Source organism: Phacochoerus africanus, chromosome 3 (genome assembly GCF_016906955.1).
Source record: "Phacochoerus africanus isolate WHEZ1 chromosome 3, ROS_Pafr_v1, whole genome shotgun sequence".
In the NCBI taxonomy this organism is placed as follows: Eukaryota; Metazoa; Chordata; class Mammalia; order Artiodactyla; family Suidae; genus Phacochoerus; species Phacochoerus africanus.
Genome location: NC_062546.1, coordinates 144,824,206 through 144,846,183, shown reverse-complemented (window position 1 = coordinate 144,846,183; position 21,978 = coordinate 144,824,206). Strand labels below are relative to the sequence as shown.

At 43.0% G+C, this 21,978-nt stretch overlaps 1 protein-coding gene across 2 annotated transcripts in view; it reads right to left on the bottom strand.

Annotated features, from left to right (window-relative positions):
• Positions 1-1,105: 1,105 nt before the first annotated feature.
• The window catches only part of MAP3K20 (mitogen-activated protein kinase kinase kinase 20), a 204,979-nt gene continuing 184,106 nt past the window's right edge, over positions 1,106-21,978 (bottom strand). For both annotated transcript variants that reach the window (XM_047772900.1, XM_047772899.1), the window contains exons 17-20: positions 13,599-13,715; positions 9,582-9,656; positions 8,650-8,800; positions 1,106-1,838 (exon numbers count right to left, since the gene is read on the bottom strand). In XM_047772900.1, the coding sequence (XP_047628856.1) occupies positions 1,141-1,838; positions 8,650-8,800; positions 9,582-9,656; positions 13,599-13,715 (1,041 nt within the window). In that variant the 3' untranslated portion in view covers positions 1,106-1,140. The remainder of the gene's footprint in view (positions 1,839-8,649; positions 8,801-9,581; positions 9,657-13,598; positions 13,716-21,978) is intronic.

Here is a 21,978-nt window from a genome sequence, read left to right as displayed (position 1 = left end):
CCTTAACCTACTGCACCACAAGGGAACTTCCCAATAACTTTTTCTAATGCCTAAAAATGACAAGCCAAATCGGTTCATCTCTGACCATGAGAAAAACCCAAATATCTTACAAAAATAAATACTAACCAGCAGTGTGAAGATTGGGTAAGACAGTGAGGCACTCACCTTGGGCACAAAATTTAAGAAGGCTTTAAAAAAATAAACAAACCAAAAAAATACCGCCTCGGTCATCAAGATAAATATTTTAATGCAATATTTTTTAAAAAGAAAATTAATGCAAAAATTTCACGATGGGAGTTCCCATCGTGGCTCAGTGGAAACGAATCGCACTAGCATCCATGAGGATGCAGATTCTATCCCTGGCCTCGCTCAGTGGGTTAAGGATCTGGCGTTGCCGTGAGCTGGGGTATAGGTCACAGATGCAGCTTGGATCCCGAGTTGCTGTGACTGCGGTGTAGACTGGCAGCTACAGCTCCAATTCGACCTCTAGCCTGGGAACCTCCATATCCCATGGGTCCCGCCATAAAAGGACAAAAAAAATTCATGATGATCAAAATATCAAAAATTTTAAAGACAGGATCAGTAACAGTGCCTTGCTAAGCCCTATTTTTCTAAGAAGAAAAATTAGTAATACTGATTCTGTCTTTCTTTAGAATTTTGATTTTTTATTGCAATGTTTTGTGTTAATTTTCGTTTATTTAAATATTGCACTAGAATATTATTTACCCTGACTACTGAGCACTTTGGTTCCCCCTTAAATTTTGCACCCAAGATGAGTGCCCCATTTAAAATAATTCCATTTAACCTCACCCTAGTCCTGCCTAACCAGAATGGCAGGGGTTAGGGTAATAAAATGGCATATTCCCTCCTCTAAAGATGTGGATTGAGCGGGGGAAATTACATACAGTTAGGTCTAGTTATGTACATTGGACAATCGACATCCATAATTTTTGGTCCTGTTTTGGCTACAGTCTCACTTGGAAGGGATTTCGCCAAATCCAAAAAATGGAAATGTTGCCTTTTCTTGTTAATTCTAACAGAAGGCAGTGTGTGTTATCGAAATCCATTACATTAAAACACAAACGAACACCAAAACACCCCCGAAAACCTGGCTAAGAAAAACTCAACAGATTCGATTCATCAAAAGTTTCTCTTCCCACGGTAGGTTCCCCTGGGTCTTTCTCGGTTGGTCTTGGCCGGAGAGGGCCTGTGGGGTTTCTTGCGGTATTCCACCCGCGTCCAGCCCCCTTCGCTGACTTTGCTCTCCTCCTCACTGGCTCTCGACTCGGTGTCGATGCGCAGGGGCATCCCCGGAATGGTCCTGGGCTGCTGGGAGTCATTGGGGCTCCTCTTGAGGTCGGGCGACGAGTGAGTATTGAGGGCTGACTGAGACACCCTGTAGAATTTTCCAGAATATCTTTCTCTTGAAGGCGTGGAATGCTGACTTTTCCCCCCGTATCTTCCTCTGGGAGAAGAATTGAGTGATACGCTACCCCGATCATATTTGTTCCTGCTTCTACCTGAATATCGCCCCCTCTCCAAAGAGTTAGAATTCAGACTGGAAAAGCTGCTGTCCTTGGAGTTGAGGTGCAGAGAAGAGAAGTGTTTGGTCAGTGCGTACTGAGTGGGAGAGGAGCTTCTGGACTGGTTTATAGGTGTTATCTGTTGATACTTAATGGGCACCTGAGTCCGCCTCACAGCAGCAGCATAGGAGTCCGTGTCATGGAAGTAGGGAAAGAATTGTGACCCCAGGATGGGGTTGCTCTGGGAGCGCTGTAAAGACGTGTTGGATGCAATCTGCCGCATCCTCAGAGTCTCCAACCACTGGCAGTCGGCACCTGCCGGAGAAACGGAAAGAAGCACCTTTCAAGCCATAGTGAAGCTGCATGCCCCATTCATAAGCTTGTCTCAGGATCATTCAAACCTATTTGGGAAGCCCTAAGCGTTACCATTCATTGAAATTCTAAGCTAGGTGTAAGGACATTTCCTTTACTATTATAAATACTTTTTTTTTTTTGTCTTTTTGCTATTTCTTTGGGCTGCTCCCACGGCATATGGAGGTTCCCAGGCCAGGGGTCCAATCGGAGCTGTAGCCACTGGCCTACGCCAGAGCCACAGCAACGCGGGATCCGAGCCGCATCTGCGACCTACACCACAGCTCACGGCAATGCCAGATCCTTAACCCACTGAGCAAGGGCAGGGACCGAACCCGAAACCTCATGGTTCCTAGTCGGATTCGTTAACCACTGCGCCACGATGGGAACTCCTATAAATACTTTTTTTTTTTTTTTTAAATAAGGGTATTTACACATACTGAATTCATGCTATATGCTTGGCACTATTTCAAAGACCTTTTTACTTACAGTCTCTCATTTAACTCTCCAAAAACCTTCTCAGGTAAATACTGATAATATTCTATAAATGAGGAGCCTGAACCTTGAGCGATCAGGTAACCGGACCCACAGACAGACATTTAGCTAATAATCCCAGGTCCTTCGGCAACTAAATCCCATCTTCTTCCCATGTAGCCATGTGGTCACGTCTGGAAATTGCCGTTGAGGTCTCTTTGCATGGCAGGGGCATGTTTAGTAAACAAAAGGCTTTTTGCCAACTAGCACTTTTACATCTTCGAGAACCCTGAATGCAGATAAAAGAAACTGGGTTCTAATGGTCAAGACAGCTACAGATTGTTTGGAAGAAAGGCGGTTCGTATCTCCAGTAAAGAAAAGCTCCTGAGGTCAGGAAGGAGAAATGTTTTCTGCATGAAAAAAGAAGCTTCATGGCAAACAGGAAGATGTTACGGTTAAAGAAAGTGGTGAAGGAACAAGAGCCATTTGGTAAGCTATATTTCAGTGACTAAGCAAGTTCCTTACACCTAGAATCTTCTTTGTTTTTCCCAGGACCTGAGCTGCCCACATGCTTGAGGCCCCCAGTGTCCTCCCTGAGCTACTCTGGCCCTGCTGGTGCAGATGGAGCTTCTGGAGAGGATCAGAGCACGCTCACCTCCCTCTGCCAGCAAGCAGCCTCTCTCCCTGCTCTGCACAGGTGACTCTCGCCTCTCAGGTGAGGGACTCATCCAGATACAGGTGACCTCCTGTGTTCAGACACTCCTCACAGGCTTCATTCAGTCACCACATACCTTCTTTCCTTCACCTTGACCTCTCTGAACTCTCAGCTTCCAACAGAACCCTGATTTTGTTCAGTGTCCAACCCCCTCCACGGAGCTGTGTGCATCAGGGAAGCTGATCACATTCTGGCTCCAGGGCAGCCTTTTTTTTTTTTTCTTTCTTTTTTTTAATATATGAGTTCACTCTGAGGCCTTGGGCCAAATTCTATTTATTTATTTATTTATTTATTTAAATTACTCAAATGAACTTATCACATCTGTAGTTGTATAATGATCATAATGATCTGATTTCACAGGATTTCCAAGGCAGACTTTGATTAGTTCAAGCCAGACACAGTGATGGACAAGGTGCTCAGCTTTGGCCAAAGCCACCTGAAAGATAGCCTGCAGGGGGTTTCTAAGCAAGTCTTTCTCACTCAGAAACATGAGAACAGGGGAAGGGTTGACCTCTTATTTCCTGTGGGCATTATCGTATCTGTATGTGATGACTATGAACATAAGAGGAGCAAGGTCAAGGGCAAAGGCAACATTTTGAGGATGGCAGAGTGGAAAGAAGGGAAGGTCCATGTCTCCTCCTTAACGTGGTTGAGTAGCTTAACTGCACTTGGAGCCCACCTACCACTGGACCTCTTGTGACTTCTTGTTATGGAAAACAATAAGTTTTGTGATTTGTGGTTTAAGAACTTTTTTGTTTGCTTGTTTTCTCAATTTAATTTTTTTTTTTTTTTTTTTTGGCTGCACCTAATGAATGTGGAAGTTTCCAAGCCAGAGATCAAACCTGCACCAGAGTGGTGACCTGTGCCACAGCTGCAGCAACGCTGGATCCTTAACCTGCTGTGCTTGACGGGAACTTCCTCATTTTTATTTTCGATTGCACTATACTTGATTTACTATGTTGTGTTAGTTTCAGGTGTACAGCAAAGTGATTTAGTTATACCACATCCATTCTTTTCTAGATTCTTTCCCCATATAGGTTATTATAGAATATTGAGTAGAGTTCCTTGTGCTATAGTAGATCCTTGTTGATCATCTATTTTATACATAGTAGTGTGTATATGTTAATCCCCAAACTTTTAATTTATCTCTCCTCCGTAAGGACTTTAGAATGAGAAAGAAAATAACTAAATCAACTGTGTTGACAAAGAAAGGCCGATCCAGCAAGCCGTGAAAGATTCTGTTGGTGAGCTTAGAGTACTACCAGGATCCAGGGCCCCCTGGCTGGTGGGCATTTAAAAATACCTGGTCTGCTTGGCAAGCCAGTCCTTATAGTGAAAGACAGAGGCTAGGCTCTCATAACTCAGTGACACTAGCCTTCAAGGTACTTTGTTTCCATGCCACCAAAGAACCTTCTGATATGGCTTCTCAGGTATATTTTCTTTCTGGGGACAAAGGGCACTGATCAGAAAACACATATTTCTGGTTTGTTTGGCAGGTATGTTTCTCATGGTAAAAGATGATTTGCATGGGAGTTTATGCATCCATCGCCCACATGTTTGTTAGCCTGACTCTGGGTTGTATTAAAGTCTCTGGACCTGCAAAGGTATAGGTCAGAACTTCTTTCCTGAAGCCATCAAATAATGACCAGTTCAACAGAAAGTTGGCCTGTCTTCCTCTATATTATTTCTAAATGGTTTCTTTGTGGCATCTGCAATTATTATCACCACTATCCAGCAGAGATGCCTTTCACATTCTCTCTTTTTCCATCCTCCCTTCCTTCCTCCCTTACCTTTATTTCCCCTTCCCTCTTTTTCCCTTCATTCTTAGGCTTTTTGGGGGGGCTACACCTGTGGTAGGTGGAACTTCCCAGGCCAGGGATTGAACTCATGCCACAGCAGTGACAATGATGGATCCTTAACTGCTAGGTCATCAGGGTTATGCTTTGATGGATGCATGGCATTCAGGACTCAAGAGGTTGCTCCAGAGATAGCGGTGATTTCATAGGAATGTTTGCCGGACATGAAAGATGATTCTTTAGCTACAATTTTGGTAACTAAACATATATATGTATAAACATAAATACATATTTTATTTACCAATGGAACATAATTATTAATTTTCCTCTTCTATGATAATTATCCAAATATCAAACTGTATTATAGCATGCTCATATTTTCAAGCTCATAAATACTACTTTCCATGTAATCTGTTTACAAAATCAATATTCTTTTTTTTTTTGTCTTTTTGTCTTTTAATGGCCACACCTGAGGTATATGGAAATTCCCAGGCTAGGGGTTGAATTAGAGCTGTAGCTGCTGGCCTATGCCATAGCAACATGGGACCTGAGCCACATCTTCGACCTACACCACAGCTGACGGCAATGCTGGATCCCCAACCCACTGAGCAAGGCCAGGGATCAAACTCACATCCTCATGGATACTAGTTAGGTTCGTTAACCACTGAGCTATGACGGGAACTCCTGAAAATCAATATTCTAAAATCAGGTCACTCTCAGCCAGTGGAAAGAGTCCTTCAGGTTATAACAATGAAAGGAAACGCTTATGAGAAATAAAAATATTTTCCATGAGTTCCAAAAATAAATAATTAAAATAAAATAAAATCAGAGGAAAGAGGAGTTCCTGCTGTGGCATAACGGGATTGCTGGTGTTTCTGCAGCACCAGGCCATAGGTTCAATCGCTGGCCCAGCACAATGGGTTAAAGGATCTGGCGTTGCTGCAGCTGTGGCTAGGTTGCACCTGCAGCTAGGATCTCATCTTTGGTTGGGGAACTTCATATGCTGCAGGGCTGGAACAAGACAAGGATGCTCACTCTTACTCCTTTTATTCAACATAGTATTGCAAGTCCTAGCCACAGCAATCAGACAAACAAAAGAAATAAAAGGTATCCAAATTGGAAGAGAAGAGATAAAATTATCACTGTATGCAGATGACATGATACTATATATAGAATACCCTAAGGACTGCACACGAAAAACTACTCAAACTGATCAATGAATTCAGCAAAGTAGCAGGATACAAGATTAACATTCAGAAATCAGCTGTATTTCTGTATGCTAACAATGAAATATTAGAAAAAGAATATAAAAATACAATACCTTTTAAAATCGCACCCCCCAAAATTAAATACCTAGGAATAAACCTGACCAAGGAGGTGAAAGACTTATGTGCTGAGAACTATAAAACATTAATCAAGGAAATTAAAGAGGATTCAAAGAAATGTAAAGATATCCCATGCTCCCAGGCTGGAAGAATTAATATCCTTAAAATGGCCATTCTACCCAAAGCAATCTACAGATCTAATGTGATCCCTATCAAATTACCCTTGACATTTTTCACAGAATAAAACGAAGTATCCAAAAGTTTAGATGGAACCACAAAAGACCCAGAACTGCTAAAGCAATCCTGAGGGGGGGGGGGGGAAAACAAGCAGGAGGCATAACTCTCCCAGATTTCAGACAATACTACAAAGCTACAGTAATTAAGACAGTGTGGTGTGGTATTAGTACAAAAACATACAGACCAATGGAACAGAATAGAGTCCAGAAATAAACCCAGACACTTATGGTTAATTAATCTTTGACAAAGGAGGCAAGAACATAAAATGGGAAAAAGGGAGTTCCCCTCGTGGCTCAGTGGTTAGCGAATCCGACTAGGAACCATGAGGTTGCGGGTTCGGTCCCTGCCCTTGCTCAGTGGGTTAATGATCCGGCGTTGCCGTGAGCTGTGGTGTAGGTTGCAGACGCGGCTCGGATCCCGCGTTGCTGTGGCTCTGGCGTAGGCTGGTGGCTACAGCTCCGATTGGACCCCTTGCCTGGGAACCTCCATATGCCGCAGGAGCGGCCCAAGAAATAGCAAAAAGACAAAAAAAAAAAAATCTAACAATCTTAAAATGGGAAAAAGTCTCTTCAGCAAGTGGTGCTGAGAAAACTGGACAGCTACATGTAAATCAATGAAACTAGAACACACCCTCACATCATGCACAAAAATAAACTCAATATGGCTTAAAGACTTAAATATAAGAGAAGACACCATCAAACTCCTAGAAGAGAACATAGGCAAAACATTCTCTGACATCAACCATACAAATGTTTTCTTAGTTCAGTCTCCCCAGGCAATAGAAATAAAAACAAAAATAAATCAGTGGGACCTAATCAAACTTACAAGCTTTTGCACAGCAAAGGAAACCATAAAAACAAAACAAACAAACAAAAAGACAGTCTACAGAGTGGGAAAAAAACACTTGCAAATGATGCAACTGACAAGGGCTTCATCTACAAAATATACAAACAACTCATATAACTCAACAGCAAAAAAACGAACAACTCAATTGAAAAATGGGCAGAAGACCTAAATAGACATTCTCCAAAGAAGACATACAGATGGCCAACAGACACATGAAAACATGCTCAACATCACTAATTATTAGAGAAATGCAAATTAAAACTACAGTGAGTTTCCACCTCACACCAGTCAGAATGGCTGTCATTAATAAGACTACAAATAACAAATGCTGGAGAGGGTGTGGAGAAAAGGGAATCCCGCTGCACTGTTGGTGGGAATGTAAATTGGTACAACCACCATAGAAAACAGTATGGAGTTTCCTCAGAAAACTAAATATAGTAACTACCCTATGATGCAGCAATCCTACTCCTGGGCATATATCCAGACAAAACTTTCATTCAAAAATATACTGCATGTTGGAGTTCCCGTCGTGGCTCAGTGGTTAATGAATCCAACTAGGACCCATGAGGTTGTGGGTTCTATCCCTGACCTTGATCAGTGGGTTAAGGATCTGGCATTGCCGTGAGCTGTGGTGTAGGTCACAGACCCAGCTTGGATCCTGAGTTGCTGTGGCTCTGGTGTAGGCTGAAGGCTACAGCTCCGATTAGACTCCTAGCTTGGGAACCTCCATATGCTGCCTCCATATGCTCTGGGATGGACGCAGAGTTTGGGGTTAAAGGATGCAAACTGTTACATTAAGAATGGATAGGCAGGAGTTCCTGTTGTGGCGCAGTGGTTAACGAATCCGACTAGGAACCATGAGGTTGCGGGTTCGGTCCCTGCCCTTGCTCAGTGGGTTAACAATCCGGCGTTGCCGTGAGCTGTGGTGTAGGTTGCAGACGCGGCTCGGATTCCGAGTTGCTGTGGCTCTGGTGTAGGCCGGTGGGTACAGCTCCAATTAGACCCCTAGCCTGGGAACCTCCATATGCCGCAGGAGCAGCCCAAGAAATAGCAAAAACACACACACAAAAAAAAGAATGGATAGGCAATGAGGTCCTGCTATACAGCACAGGAAACTATATCCAATCACTTGTGATGGAACACGATGAAAGATAATATGAGAAAGGGTGTGTATAGATGCACGACTGGGTTACTTTACAGCAGAAATTGACAGAACAGTGTAAATCAACTGTAATAAAAAATTTAAAAATAAAAATAAATAAATAAAGTCAGAAGAAGGAAGTATTACATTAGAAATCTTGATCACTTCACGGAGGGGCACTTATCCCTGGTGTGAGTCCGACATTTCCATTTGGAATCTGTCTCGTGTGCAGCTAACTTACTTGAGTCAGACCTGCTTCTGGGGTTGCCCTCTGAGTTGGAGAATGACGTCTGAATGGCAAGCTGGACGGCTTTCACTTCATCCTGAGGTTTCGTTTTACTCCACTTAATTGAATGGACGTGTTTAGTGCTTTTTGGAGTTCTAACGTCGTTCTGTTAAAAAAAGCGAGTAAGACACCCACAACCAAATACTCAGGTTTATAAAATAGGAAGGAATGAAAATCAGGTTATCAGATACCTTCACTGTAACTCCTTAGAACATTATCATAATGCGGTAGGTAAAATATTTGCACAGTTTGCCTCAATGTGGTAATATGATTAAAAGAAAAATTTTGACCATTTAATAAGTAATGAAAAATAAGGTCGTTTGCTTATAGTAGTTAAAAAAAAAGATATGTTGTTGAATAAATGATAATATGAGAAAAAAGAATCTATACATGTCTGTGTCACGGGGTCACCATGCTGTACAGTAGAAAACTGACAGAACACTGTAATCCAGCTATAATGGAAAAAATAAAAATCATTATATTAAAAAAAAAAATCTGACCACATTTTGCCTGTGATCATCCAGGTAACTGGGTGAGTAGGATTAGGCTGGCTATCCTCACCCTTAAACTCTAAGCACCAAGAAAGCAAAGCTCTGTTTTTGGTCATTGTTCTGTATCCCTGGTACCTCATACGTGCATACGTGGTATGCAGAAGGTGCTCAATCATTAACTGATGAATGCAAGAATGACTTCCTCTATCTCTAAGTAAGTGTATTTTGTTCTCATTCCTTCCCAACACTTTGCTAGAATAATTACATTGATCTTCCCATATTCATGTTGGTTAAATAGTTTCTCTTCCAATACATTTTAAGCACTCTGAGGGAGCAGATAAATCCCTGCTAGGAAACTGATAGTGAAACCCATCAACCCTCCACCCTCAAGCTTACCTCGTATGTGACAGTGCATTCTACAGTCTGATTTTCCAGTATTCCTATAATCCACTTCTCCATCACAAACGGGGGCTGAAAAACAAAAGTTAGGTGTAGGTAGTGGCATAATACAGCCTGCTTTGCAAGATCGATGGTTTCGTTGAGGCTGGCTGGGCCACACACAATTGGCAGATAGGGCATGATGTCAGGTTATCACGAAAGCCATGATGTTGGATTGTTAGGAAAGTCATGTTCATTCACACATGATTATTCACAACATGCTAATGTCTAATGTTTGGGGGTTTGGTTTTCAAAAGACATCCTTTCCTATGTTTGTGAACAGCTAGTCTTGGTGTCCTATGATCTCCTCTTTTCCGATATATCACTCAATCTTATCTTTAGGTCATTCATTCATGCTAATATTTGTTTTTGTTTGTTTGTTTCTTTTTGCTTTTTAGGGCCGTACCTGCGGCATATGGAAATTCCCAGGCTAGGGGTCGAATCGGAGCTACAGCTGCCGGCCTATGCCGAAGCCACGGCAATGCCAGATCTGAGCTGCATCTGAGATCTCACCAGAGCTCACGGCTACACCAGATCCCAATGAGCGAGGCCAGGGATTGAACCTGCAACCTCATGGTTCCTAATCAGATTCATTTCCGCTGCACCAGGACGGGAACTCCCCTTTATGCTAAAATTTGGAAGCCTCAGCAGAGAGTTTACTCACAATTCAGAGAAAGCCTTAACAATATAAGAAGACCCCAGAGTGCCTGTTTTGAGTGCCAGTTGTGGCTGGTTTAGCAGCTTCATAACCTCTCTGCTTTCTAGCTATATCAGGCTATCCAGCCACGCTGTGAGGACAAATAAAACGGGGGAGACATTTCCTCACTGTATTAAAATAAAGAAATAATGAAGAAGCCTATGCCTTGGACTCTATTTATTTATTTATTTTGGTCTTTTTTTTTTTAGGGCTAAACTCCTGGCATATGGAAGTTCCCAGGCTAGGAGTCTATTCGAAGCTGCAGCTGCTGGCCCTTACACCACAGTTCATGGCAATGCTGGATCCTTAACCCACTGAGTGAGGCCAGGGATTGAACCCACACTCTCATGGATACTATTTGGATTTGTTTCCGCTGTGCCACAACAGGAACTCCAATGGACTCTATTTTAAGTTTGATGAAAATGGTCTTTATTAGAAATGAATCTCCAGAGTTCCCTGGTGTTGTTACCGCTGTGGCTTGGGTCACTGCTGTGGTGCAGCCAGAAATTTTGCATGCTGCAGGCTCGGCCAAAAAAAAAAAAAAGGGAATCTCCACTCTCTTCCCACCCTCTTAATCCTTCATTCTGGTTTAAAGGCTGCAAATGACTGATTGACCATGAGATGAGACAGGTACAAAGTAAACAAAGTAGAGATTTAACTGGGGATTAAAAAAAAAACAAGAGTAAAACAAGGAGAAGTTTATTAATGTGTATACCTCATGTATACCCTGGAGACACGCAGGGAAAAATGAGTTAATTCAAAGAATTCAGGATTAAATGCCATCTTAATAGACAAAGGGAAAGAGCAGTATATAAGCCTCTGAGGGGAGAGTGAATGATTTTTAGGAAAATGAATGGTCCCTTAGAGGAAAACACGGGAAGCAGGATAGTTTGTGACAAAGTTTGTGACCAAAGTCTGGGTGTGGAGTCAACTGCCAGTCTCTCCTGCAAGAAGAATCAATCTTCCTTGGTGGTTGTTGTTGTTCTCCTTAATTCGAATTTTGTTGTTGTTGTTTCTGTTGATATTAAAAAATTCTACAGATTTTGGAGTTCCCATTGTGGCTCAGTGGTAACAAACCTGAGGACGAGGGTTCGATCCCTGGCCTTGCTCAATAGGTTAAGGATCAGGCATTACTGTGAGCTGTGGTGTAGTACGGTCACAGACATGGCTCGGATCTTGTGTTGCTGTGGCTGTGGCATAGCTGCAATTCCAATTGGACCCCTAGCCTGGGAACCTCCATATGCTGCGGATATGGATCTAGAAAGCAAAATAAATAAATAAGTGAATAAATAAATAAATAAAATAAAATAAAATAAAATAAAAAGCTCTACAGATTTTGAATGGTCTGCCCCAATCCAATTTTTCCCATAAGTCCTATTAATTTTGGTGCATGATTTTGCAGATGATATGGTTTCTCTGGAATGCATGTAGGGGCTTAGAGCAGAAACCCCTGTATTCAGATTTATAATTCCACCCTGTTGTTTTCTGCGGTGAGTGACTTCCAATGACTTGGATCTTGCTTCTCAATGACATTGAGGCCACAAACTGTGACAACCAGGGGTAGCACAGGTGGGGAGGAAAGTGAAAGTGTGTGTCCAGTCTCCAAGACCCCCAAACACAGTCTGTCCCAAAAGAATAAGGGAAAGGTGAAAGCAGGTCATAACCTTTACAGACAAATAACACCACTGACATAACTTCCAGGTGTTCAGGGCAATCCTACAGGCAATATCAAATCGATCTACTTGATGAGTGTTCTTATAAATTCAAAGGACTTGGGTGGTTAGCAATCTTACGCCTGGGAAAGGAACACATATGCAAGTCCAATGTTGTGGCTTGGAAGACTGTTTTGGTTTTTTTTTTTTTTTTTTTTTTTGGTCTTTTTAGGGCAGCACGCATAGCATATGAAGGTTCCCAGGCTAGGGGTCGAATTGGAGTTGCAGCTGCCGGCCTACACCAGAGCTCATGGAAACAATTTATCCTTAACCCACAGAGCGAGGCCAGGGATCGAACCTGTGTCCTCCTGAATACTAGTCGGATTCGTTTCCACTGGGCCACAACGGGAACTCCCTGGAAAACTCTTTTCACTTGTGTTTGAACCACATCTCCATTTTGCTGCCAGTCCCATTTTCTTGACTGAAACCAAATACACAGTTAATGGCTACTAGAGTTAGTGGCTTATGTGAAAATGTAGGGTGACGGTCCTATTGACATCATGGGTATTTATCTGACTTCTTGATCTTCTACAATTGCCTGTTGAAAGGCACATTTTATCTAGCAGATGGAGATCATAATAGTTTTTTGTTAAAATTCCACTTTTGCTGTGTGAGCCAAAAAGTACTACAAAAAAGTGTCGTTTTATTTTTTTTAACTTTGCTTTACATTTCTGTTTTATATGTATCTTTTCAGTATGATTGGACAGAATTGAATTTTTTTCCATTTTGAAGAGAAGCTAAGCATCTCTCTGTCTGTCTTCCATGTTCTAATAAATGTGCTACTTTTTTTTTTCTTTTTTCTTTTTTCTTTTTAGGGCCAAATCCACGGCATATGGAGGTTCCCAGGCTAGGGGTTGAATCGGAGCTGTAGCCGCTGGTCTACACCACAGCCATGGCAACACCAGATCCAAGCCATGTCTGCACCCTACACCACAGCTCACGGCAACACCGGATCCTTAACCCACTGAGCAAGGCCAGGGATCGAACCCGAAACCTCTTTGTTCCTAGTTGGATTCGTTGCCGCTGCGCCATGATGGGAACCCCTGAACGTGCTACTTTCATTGACCCCAAAGTAGTAAGATGCTCTCTGGCCACTCTGGGAATTTACAGGTGTGAACTCAAGGAAGCCACAGAGACCTCCACACGTGCCTGCAGGTTAATCTCATCTCGGTCCTTCAAGAAATTGAACACCACCAAGAAAGCTTTTTCCTGGCAAGTTTTAAAAAGTTTAAAATGACCCAAAATTCGAGGTAAATATTTTCATCATTAGCATTTTCTTTCCTTTAATAAGTGACATAATACGCATAAAGAAATGTAAGAGAAAGTTTAAAAAAATAAAATGACACTTTTTTGTAGCACTTTTTGGCTCACACAGCAAAAGTGGAATTTTAACAAAAAACTATTATGATCTCAATCTGCTAAATAAAATGTGCCTTTCAACAGGCAGCTAGAGGCTGAGCCGGTATGAGCATCACAAGCACAAAAGCACACTGCTGGGGTATTTTAATGTCTTTGTTTGATATCTGTGAATTCGAAAAAGCCTTTAAGCCGTAAATAGAACCTTACCTTTGTCATCTTTAAAATCTCTGCGTCAGGCAGGTTAGTGTTGAATGTTACATCTTTGATGTACGTTATTGCAATTTCATCCCCATCCGTCTGCATATACATTTTCCACTTACAATCCTGGAATTAAAAGCACAATTATAGAAGCTGAGAAAGGAAAACAAATTATTTCAGTCCCAATGTTTTACAACACATGAAGTATTTTAAATGAAGTATTATTGGAGCGCGTTTTTTTTTTCTTTATCAATAAAAGGACATGAAATTAGATCTCTTTATATATCTAAATAACCCCCAGGTGGGGCAATCTTGAGACACCATTTATCAGTCTAAGTAAGTGTTCTACTCCAGGCGTTGCAAGCTCAACATGCTAAAGGGGCCAGGCAGATAAAAATGAATAAAGTCAGACAGTTTCATTATAGAGCCCTACATTGTAATCTTTCCAAACAGACCCATTTAATTTATATATTAAGCATTGTAGGGACATTTTTCCTTTGACATAGAGAAATGTGGTCTTCCCACTTTTTCCCACTTGATCTGCCTTTCACATTTCCAGTATTGATAATGACATGGGTTCAAGAAATGGCTCCCTTTCTGCTTAATAGGAAATGTGAGGATGAATGGCAATTGGTAATTGGCCCAAAGCCTGGGGGGGGGGGTCACAGGAAGCTTCAGGAGTTCTGGGGATGTAAAGGTCAATCCCCTAAAGGGACAGCCACCACTCAGGGTCTGTTGATTGTTCCCATGTGGGAATATAAGCCTAGTCTTGCTAGGTCCTTTTATGTTTCAGGAAAAGTATCTGATTTTTATTGATTTTTAAAATGATGGTATGTTAATTAAAATCTCAGTGAAGCCACTATGTAATGAAAAAGTGCTCTACACCATTAGTCACCAGGGAAATGTAAATTAAAACCAAAACAAGGAGTTGTCTTGTGGTGCAGTGGGTTAAGGATCTGGTGTTGTCACTGCAGCAGCTTGAACCATTGCTGTGGTTCAGTTTCTTTCGTTTTTTGTTTTTTTTTAAAGATTTTTTATTGTAATTGATTTACAGTGTTCTGTCAATTTCTGCTGTGCAGTGAAGTGACCTAGTTATACATGTATATACTTTTTTTTTTTTTTTTTGCTATTTTAGGGCTGTACCCGTGGCATGTGGAAGTTCCCAGGCTAGGGATCCAATCACAGCTGTAGCTGCTGTCCTACACCATAGCCGCAGAAATGCAGGCTCCGAACCATATCAATTCGGGATCCGAGCCGCATCTGTGACCAACACCACAGCTCATGGCAATGCTGGATCCTTAACCCACTGAGTGAGGCCAGGGATCGAACTCACATCCTCATGGATCCTAGTCGGGTTCGTTAACCGCTGAGCCACGAAGGGAACTCCGAACACATATATACATTCTTTTTCTCACATTATTCTCCATCATGTTCCATCACAAGTGATTAGATTCAGTTCCCTGTGCTACACAGCAGGATGTGGCAGTTTCGATCCCTGGCCCAGGAACTTCCACATGCTGTGGGTTTGGCAAAAAAAAAAGGCTGGGGGTGCGGGGAAGAAACCCATGTCTGTGTTTGACCCCTGGATCATAAATTCATCTTCTTTTGAGAGATTAAGGAGAATTCACTGAGCACCTTACATACTGAAACTGGCATGCTCTCACCTGGAATGTTCCCTGAGCAAGCTCAGACACAATTATTATGGAAGAGCACTGACAAAGAGGCTGGTGAGAACCTGTTGGCTTCAACAGGAAGCCAGCGGAAACCTTAATGTTTTAGGAAAGTTTCTAGACTGATTGCAGAACCACAAAGGGCACAGGCCTGAGGGGAGGGACCCCTTTTGCCCAGTAACATTCACAAGACGGAGAGCCAATTAGCGAAGGAAAAGGTCTATTCAGTAAGATGACAACCTAGCTCTTGGCTAACCTAAGTCAAACTAGTCACTGGGAATTGACAAATCTCTCAGTATTTCTTTGTTTTGGCGCCACTGCTACCCTGGCAACGTGAGCCCTGAGATAATCGGGCAGGATAATGACTCTTTGGAGTATGATTGCTCTCCTCTGAAATAACAAGAGCCTCCTCTAGGGAGGGGCTGGAATAAAAAGCCTTCGAAAAGACAAGTTACTGGAGTTCCCATCCTGGCTCAGCGGTTAACAAATCTGACTAGGAACCATGAGGTTGAGGGTTCGATCCCTGGCCTCGCTCAGCGAGTTAAGGATCTGGTGTTGCTGTGAGCTGTGGTGTAGGTTGCAGACACAGCTTGGATCCAGCATTGCTGTGGCTCTGGTGTAGGCTGGTGGCTACAGCTCTGATTCGACTCCTAGCCTGGGAACCCTCATATGCCGTGGGAACGGCCCAAGAAATGGCAAAAAGACAAAAAAAAAAGAAGATGGAAAAAAAAGAAAAGACAAGTTTACATAATTCTGTTTCTTTCGCCTGTTACATTTTGCAATGAAGTTGGTCAAAAGCTAAGTTAAAGACCTTGAACTGTGGTGCAAACGCCCAATCCCCTCCGTTCTCCTCTGTGACCTCAGGCCTCACTCAGACCCTGCCGGGCACAGGCTCAAGGGCTCGTGGCTTGGAGAAGGGGCTGGCAGGAGGCAAGGCAAGGCAAGATGTTGGAGTGCTTACTAAGCGTGCTGCTGGGTACTTACTGTGCTCTTTTATTTGATATCCCCAATGACCCTACAAGTGACCTTTCTTTTCCCATCAGGTGCGTGAGAAAAATGAGGCTTAGGCAGATTAAGGAGGTTTCTAGGGTTTCCCAGCCAATAAGTGGTGGAGGTAAGGTTAGACCTGCACAAGGCTGCCTGGCTCCGAAGTTGAAGGAGATACCAAGGGTGGCAGGACAGACTCACTGCGTGGTTGTTGGAGCTCCAGGATGGGGCCAGCTATTGACAACAGGCCAGAAGGAGAAGACTTGGCTGATAAAATGAAAAGCCAAGCAGCCCCAGGGCCGTCCCTGCAGCCACAGCTTTGTTCCCCAAAGTCCAATGTGGAGAAACAGGATCTACATATACACGCCTTTTATCTTTTCTTCTCTTTTTCTCTTATCTGAAAGATAGCCTTTTCCCCGAATCATAAAAGATGATGGCTACAGTAGCAATAAAACTATAATCAGAGAAGCTACAAGACAAAAAGGGCATTCTCCATTCATTGAAAAGTAGGTGCTGATTGTTGCAAAGCTGGCGGAGAAAGAAAGAAAAATATGCAGCGTTCACCCAAATTATTAACCTTATGTGTCAAGGCCCTGATGGAACTCCTAGGCATTTTTCAGGGCATCTATGATTTTTTTTTATAGAGCCGCACCTGCAGCATATGGAGGTTCCCAGGCTAGGGAGCTAATCAGAGCTACAGCTGCCGGCCTACACCACAGCCATAGCAACTCAGGATCCAAGCCACATCTTTGACCTATACCACAGCTAATGGCAATGCTGGATCTTTAATTCACTGAGCGAGGCCAGGGATCGAACCCGCAACCTCAAGGTTCCTAGTCAGGTTTGTTTCCTTTGTGCCATGATCAGAACTCCAGGGCATCTATGATTTTACTGTTGTCTAGTTAAGAAAAGTAATTTCCAAACAAAGTAATGGAATTCTTTCAATTCTGCTCAATTTCAAATTACTCTAAGGTATTGCTGGCATTTTTGTTACTTGAGTAAACCAAAGGTGTCCATGGAACAGTCTTCACAGTTCCCAAGATTTAATTTTCCTTTTTTTTTTTTTTTGGTATTTTTAGGGCCGAACCCAAGCCATACGGCAGTTCCCAGGCTAGGGGTTGAATCAGAGCTGGAACCACCGGCCTACACCACAGCCATAGCAATGCCAGATCCAAGCTGCGCCTGCCATCTACACTACAGCTCACGGCAATGCCGGATCCTTAACCCACTGAGCAAGGCCAGGGATCGAACCTACATCCTCATGGGTTTGTTAACTGCTGAGCCACGACAGGAAGTCCTTTTTTTTTTTTTTGTCTTTTTAGGGCCACACCCAGGGTATATGGAAGTTCCTAGGCTAGGGGCCGAATTGGAGCTGCAGCTGCAGGCCTACATCACAGCCACAGCAATGCAGGAGCTGAGCCACCTCTGTGACCTATGCCGTAGCTTGCAGCAACACCAAGTCCTTAACCCACTGAGCAAGGCCAAGGATTGAACCTGTATCCTCATGGATACTAGCTGGGTTCTTAACCCACTGAGCCACAATGGGAACTCCCCAAGATTTAAACAAGTTACTGAATTCCATAGGACCCAACCGCGGACAATGCCACATAAGTTCTTAACTAATCAATCACTGGAAAGGTTTTCACATGAATAAGAAGAATTATATCATCAATAATTTCACTAAAATGACAATTCCACATTATTTATGAACCCAATATAGAATTTTACAAGCGCAATTGCTAGCTTTTCAGTTTCTTGGTAGTAACAGGGAACAGATAGTGAGAATATGGGCTCTGATTTAAAAACCATTCACTTTTCCCAGAGTAAACTATTGATTTTGGCTTGATGTGAATGACAGAAATGTGGGTATTGATTTTTGAATCGGAAACATTCAAGAGTCACTTTGGATGTCTGTGAACAACGCTCAATCCTGACAGGCAGGAATCAAAGGCAGATAAACTCTGTATTCCAAGAGACCTCCCGTGGGCCTTGGAGGGCTCCTTTTCCAAAACCATTTCACCCCTGGCAATATGCAATGGTTCTGTTATTCACTCATTTGGTTTAAGGTGTTGAGGAGTCATATCAAAATGGAAATGATATAGAGAAACATCAGGAGTTCCCATTGTGCCTCAGTGGAAATGAATATGACTAGCATCCATGAGGACACAGGTTCAATACTCTGGCCTTGCTCAGTGGGCTAAGGATCCAGCATTGCCGTGAGCTGTGGTGTAGGTTGCAGACGCGGCTCGGATCTGGTGTTGCTGTGGCTGTGATGTAGGCCAGTGGCTACAGCTCCGATTGGACCCCTAGCCTGGGAACCTCCATATGCCATGAGGGCAGCCCTCAAAAAAGACAAGAAGCAAAAAAAGGAAGAGAAGAAAAAGATCAGACGTTTAATATAACTGGGGGAGCAAGAGAGGGGTGAGGCGAAAGATCACAAGTTTAAATGCCAACCGCCTGAGCTGGAATCCCAGTTTTGCCGCTTTCCCACTCAATCTCAGCCACGTTATATAACCTGCCTGAATCCTAGTGTTCTTTATTTACAAATGGGTTGTTGTATTTGGACTAAATGAGATAACATAAATAAAGTAACCAGCACTGTGCCAAAGCTCAATTAGGAGCGCAAAAATAAGTAATCATTATTGTCACCCATAGTGGTCACCAACAGAGTTCCAATCTGCTCTTAGGTTAGCCGACCTGTTGTCAAGCAGCCATTCAAGGGAATGGGCCAGAAGGTAAGTGAACTCTGACAGGCAGGAAGTTCCAAAGAATGTTTAGAATAGGCACCTGGCTTGAGCAGGCTGGGGCAGAGCATCTTCTTGGGCAGGGGTTTGGGGACCCAGAGGGCACCGAATAACTCTGGTGCCAGGACTGATCAGTGTTGAAAAGAAGAAGGTGCAGCCAAGTGGCAACATACCAAGGATGGCTTCCATGAAATAGCAGAAGGAAGGCATATCTTCATACAGAGATGGGGAGATAGCACCGATTCTGCCCTTTCCTATTTCAGCAGATCCTGCTGCAGCCCTACCAGTGGGAACCAGCGGATGTCAGGAGGGACGATGGCTAAGAAATGTGACTGACAGCCAGAGAGCCTTATCATGGATGCTTGAAGCGCAGAGGGCTGAGGTAATTTGACCAAGATCATGCAGAGAGCCATTGGGGGAATTCAGACCTGAACCAAGGGGGCCTACTGTGCCATCAGGAGCGGGTTTCCCCTCAGTCTTTTTGGAACCCTGACCTCTCCTTGTTACGGGTTAACAAAAGTAAGGATTACAGTACAGAGGCGTTCCACCTTCCGAAGTCAACAAGTAGTCCAAATTATCTTGGCGAGAACGTACTGGGATAGCACAGGAAAATCTAGTCAATAGTCTGTAATAACCTAACGGGAAAAAAGAATGGATATATCTATGGGTATCGTTGATTCACTTGCTGTACTCCTGAAACTAATACAACATGGTGAGTCAACTATACTCCAATAAAATTAAACAAAAAATTCTCTTGAGGAGGTTTCCATGGCAGAGACTGAAATACTGAGTCTCTAATAAGCCCAGCATAGCCAGTTTCCCCTCCTGTATTGAAAAAGATGGTTGTCAAAAGTGCATCTGGTGCCATTCTACTGTCTGTACTTTCCTTTTCTTGATCGATTGGGCCAAGAGCTGGAATCACAAACACTTCCCTGCAGCCCTGGCCTAGGCTTGTAGCTAGGCAGGACTGCCACTTTCCAAAGCACAAACAACACTCTCCCGTCTGTTTGCAGAGCAAAACCATGGAGACAGGTCCTGACTTCCATGGATTTTTATTTCCTAACTAGATTCCTACCCAAGAGGACATTCCCACTCTTCAAATTTGTACCTTGATGCTCATCTTTGGGGAGTGCTAGTTTGTTTGTTTGTTTCTGTCTGTCTGTCTTTCTAGGGCCGCACCCTCAGCATATGGAGGCTCCTAGGCTAGGGGTACAATCTGAGCTACAGCTGCTGGCCTAAGCCACAGCCATAGCAATGCGGGATCTGAGCCACGTCTGTGACCTACACCACAGCTCACGGCAACGCCGGATCCTTAACCCACTGAGCAAGGCCAGGGATCGAACCTGCATCCTCATGGATGCTAGTTGGATTCATTCACCGCTGAGCCAGAGCAGGAACTCCACTAATTTCTAATCAATAGGGAAAAAGCATTGACACACGTGCAGAGCTGGGTCCTAGGAAGTGCTTCCCTTGGGATGAATAGTGAAAAACAGATAGGTTCTAGCTAGAGAATCTGCTCCTCAATGCAAATCTACAAGAAAGGAGTAGGATTCTGTTGAGGGGAATTTTTGCATTTGAAACTGATGAAAAAAATGACAATTCCGTTGAGTGCCCAGGATATGTACCCTTTATCTGGGCAGCTGCTGAAATACCTGGATAATTTTAGGAGCAAGTGTGTGTAGTTAATGGAGATTGAGAAAGTACTCGGTTTGAACTGCTTCAGCATTGCCAATTATGTGAAAAATTTTTTCTGAATTAAGATAACTGGCCAAGTAAAACAGAAACTCTTATACTGTGAAAATAAAATCCTAAACAACACTCAGTTAATGCTAAATTAAGTATCTCTTTGTGAGAAATCACTATTACATTCTCTGCAAGCTGTTTAAAATTCTTTGGAGTTCCAGGCTAATACATGTGATGCCAAACATAAACATCCTTTCTCCCTCCCACAAAAAGAAAAAGGAAAAAAAAGATGGAAGGAAAGAAATAAAAAGAACTAGTCAAGACAGAGGTAAATTTTCTAAATAGAAAAAGTGATTGCAAGTAGCATAAAGGAGTTCCCACTGTGGCTCAGTGGGTTAAGAATCTGACTAGTATCCATGAGGATGTGAGTTTGATCCCTGGCCTCACCCGATGGGTTAAGGATCTGGTGTTGCCCTGAGCTGTGGTATAGGTTGTAGGTACGGCTCGGATCCCATGTTGCTGTGGCTGTGGCTGTGGCTGGCAGCTGTAGCTCCAATTCAATGACTAGCCCGGGAACTTCCATATGCAGCAGGTCTGGCCCTAAAAAGCAATTAAAAAAAAAAAAAAGGAAAAGAAAATTTAAAAGAAAGTAGCATAAAAATTCTACTTTATTAAATTCTGGACAATTCAGAAACAACCAACTTTCTATTTTTTTTCTACCAAAATTTTGTTGCAGATATGAACATCAATCTTTAAAAATGTAGGGCCAGGAGTTCCCATCGTGGCGCAGTGGTTAACGAATCCGACTAGGAACCATGAGGTTGCGGGTTCGGTCCCTGCCCTTGCTCAGTGGGTTAACGATCCGGCGTTGCCATGAGCTGTGGTGTACGTTGCAGACGTGGCTCGGATCCCGCGTTGCTGTGGCTCTGGCGTAGGCCAGTGGCTACAGCTCCGATTCGACCCCTAGCCTGGGAACCTCCATATGCCGCGGGAGCGGCCCAAGAAATAGCAACAACAGCAACAACAACAACAAAAGACAAAAAGACAAAAAAAAAAATGTAGGGCCAAGATTATTCAGGATATTTGAGAAGGAAACAGACCCCTCCCACCACCAAACTGGGCTTTCAGGCTCCGACAGGTCAGCATTACCCAAACATTACAGTCATTAAAACTTTTTAAGTGTATTTTCTATTGGGGTATAATTTGCATGCAATAAAACGTACAGATTTTTAAGTGCACAGTTCAATGAATTTTAACAAGTGTATATCCCAAGGTCATTACCCAAACAGGGAAGAATTCGGCTAC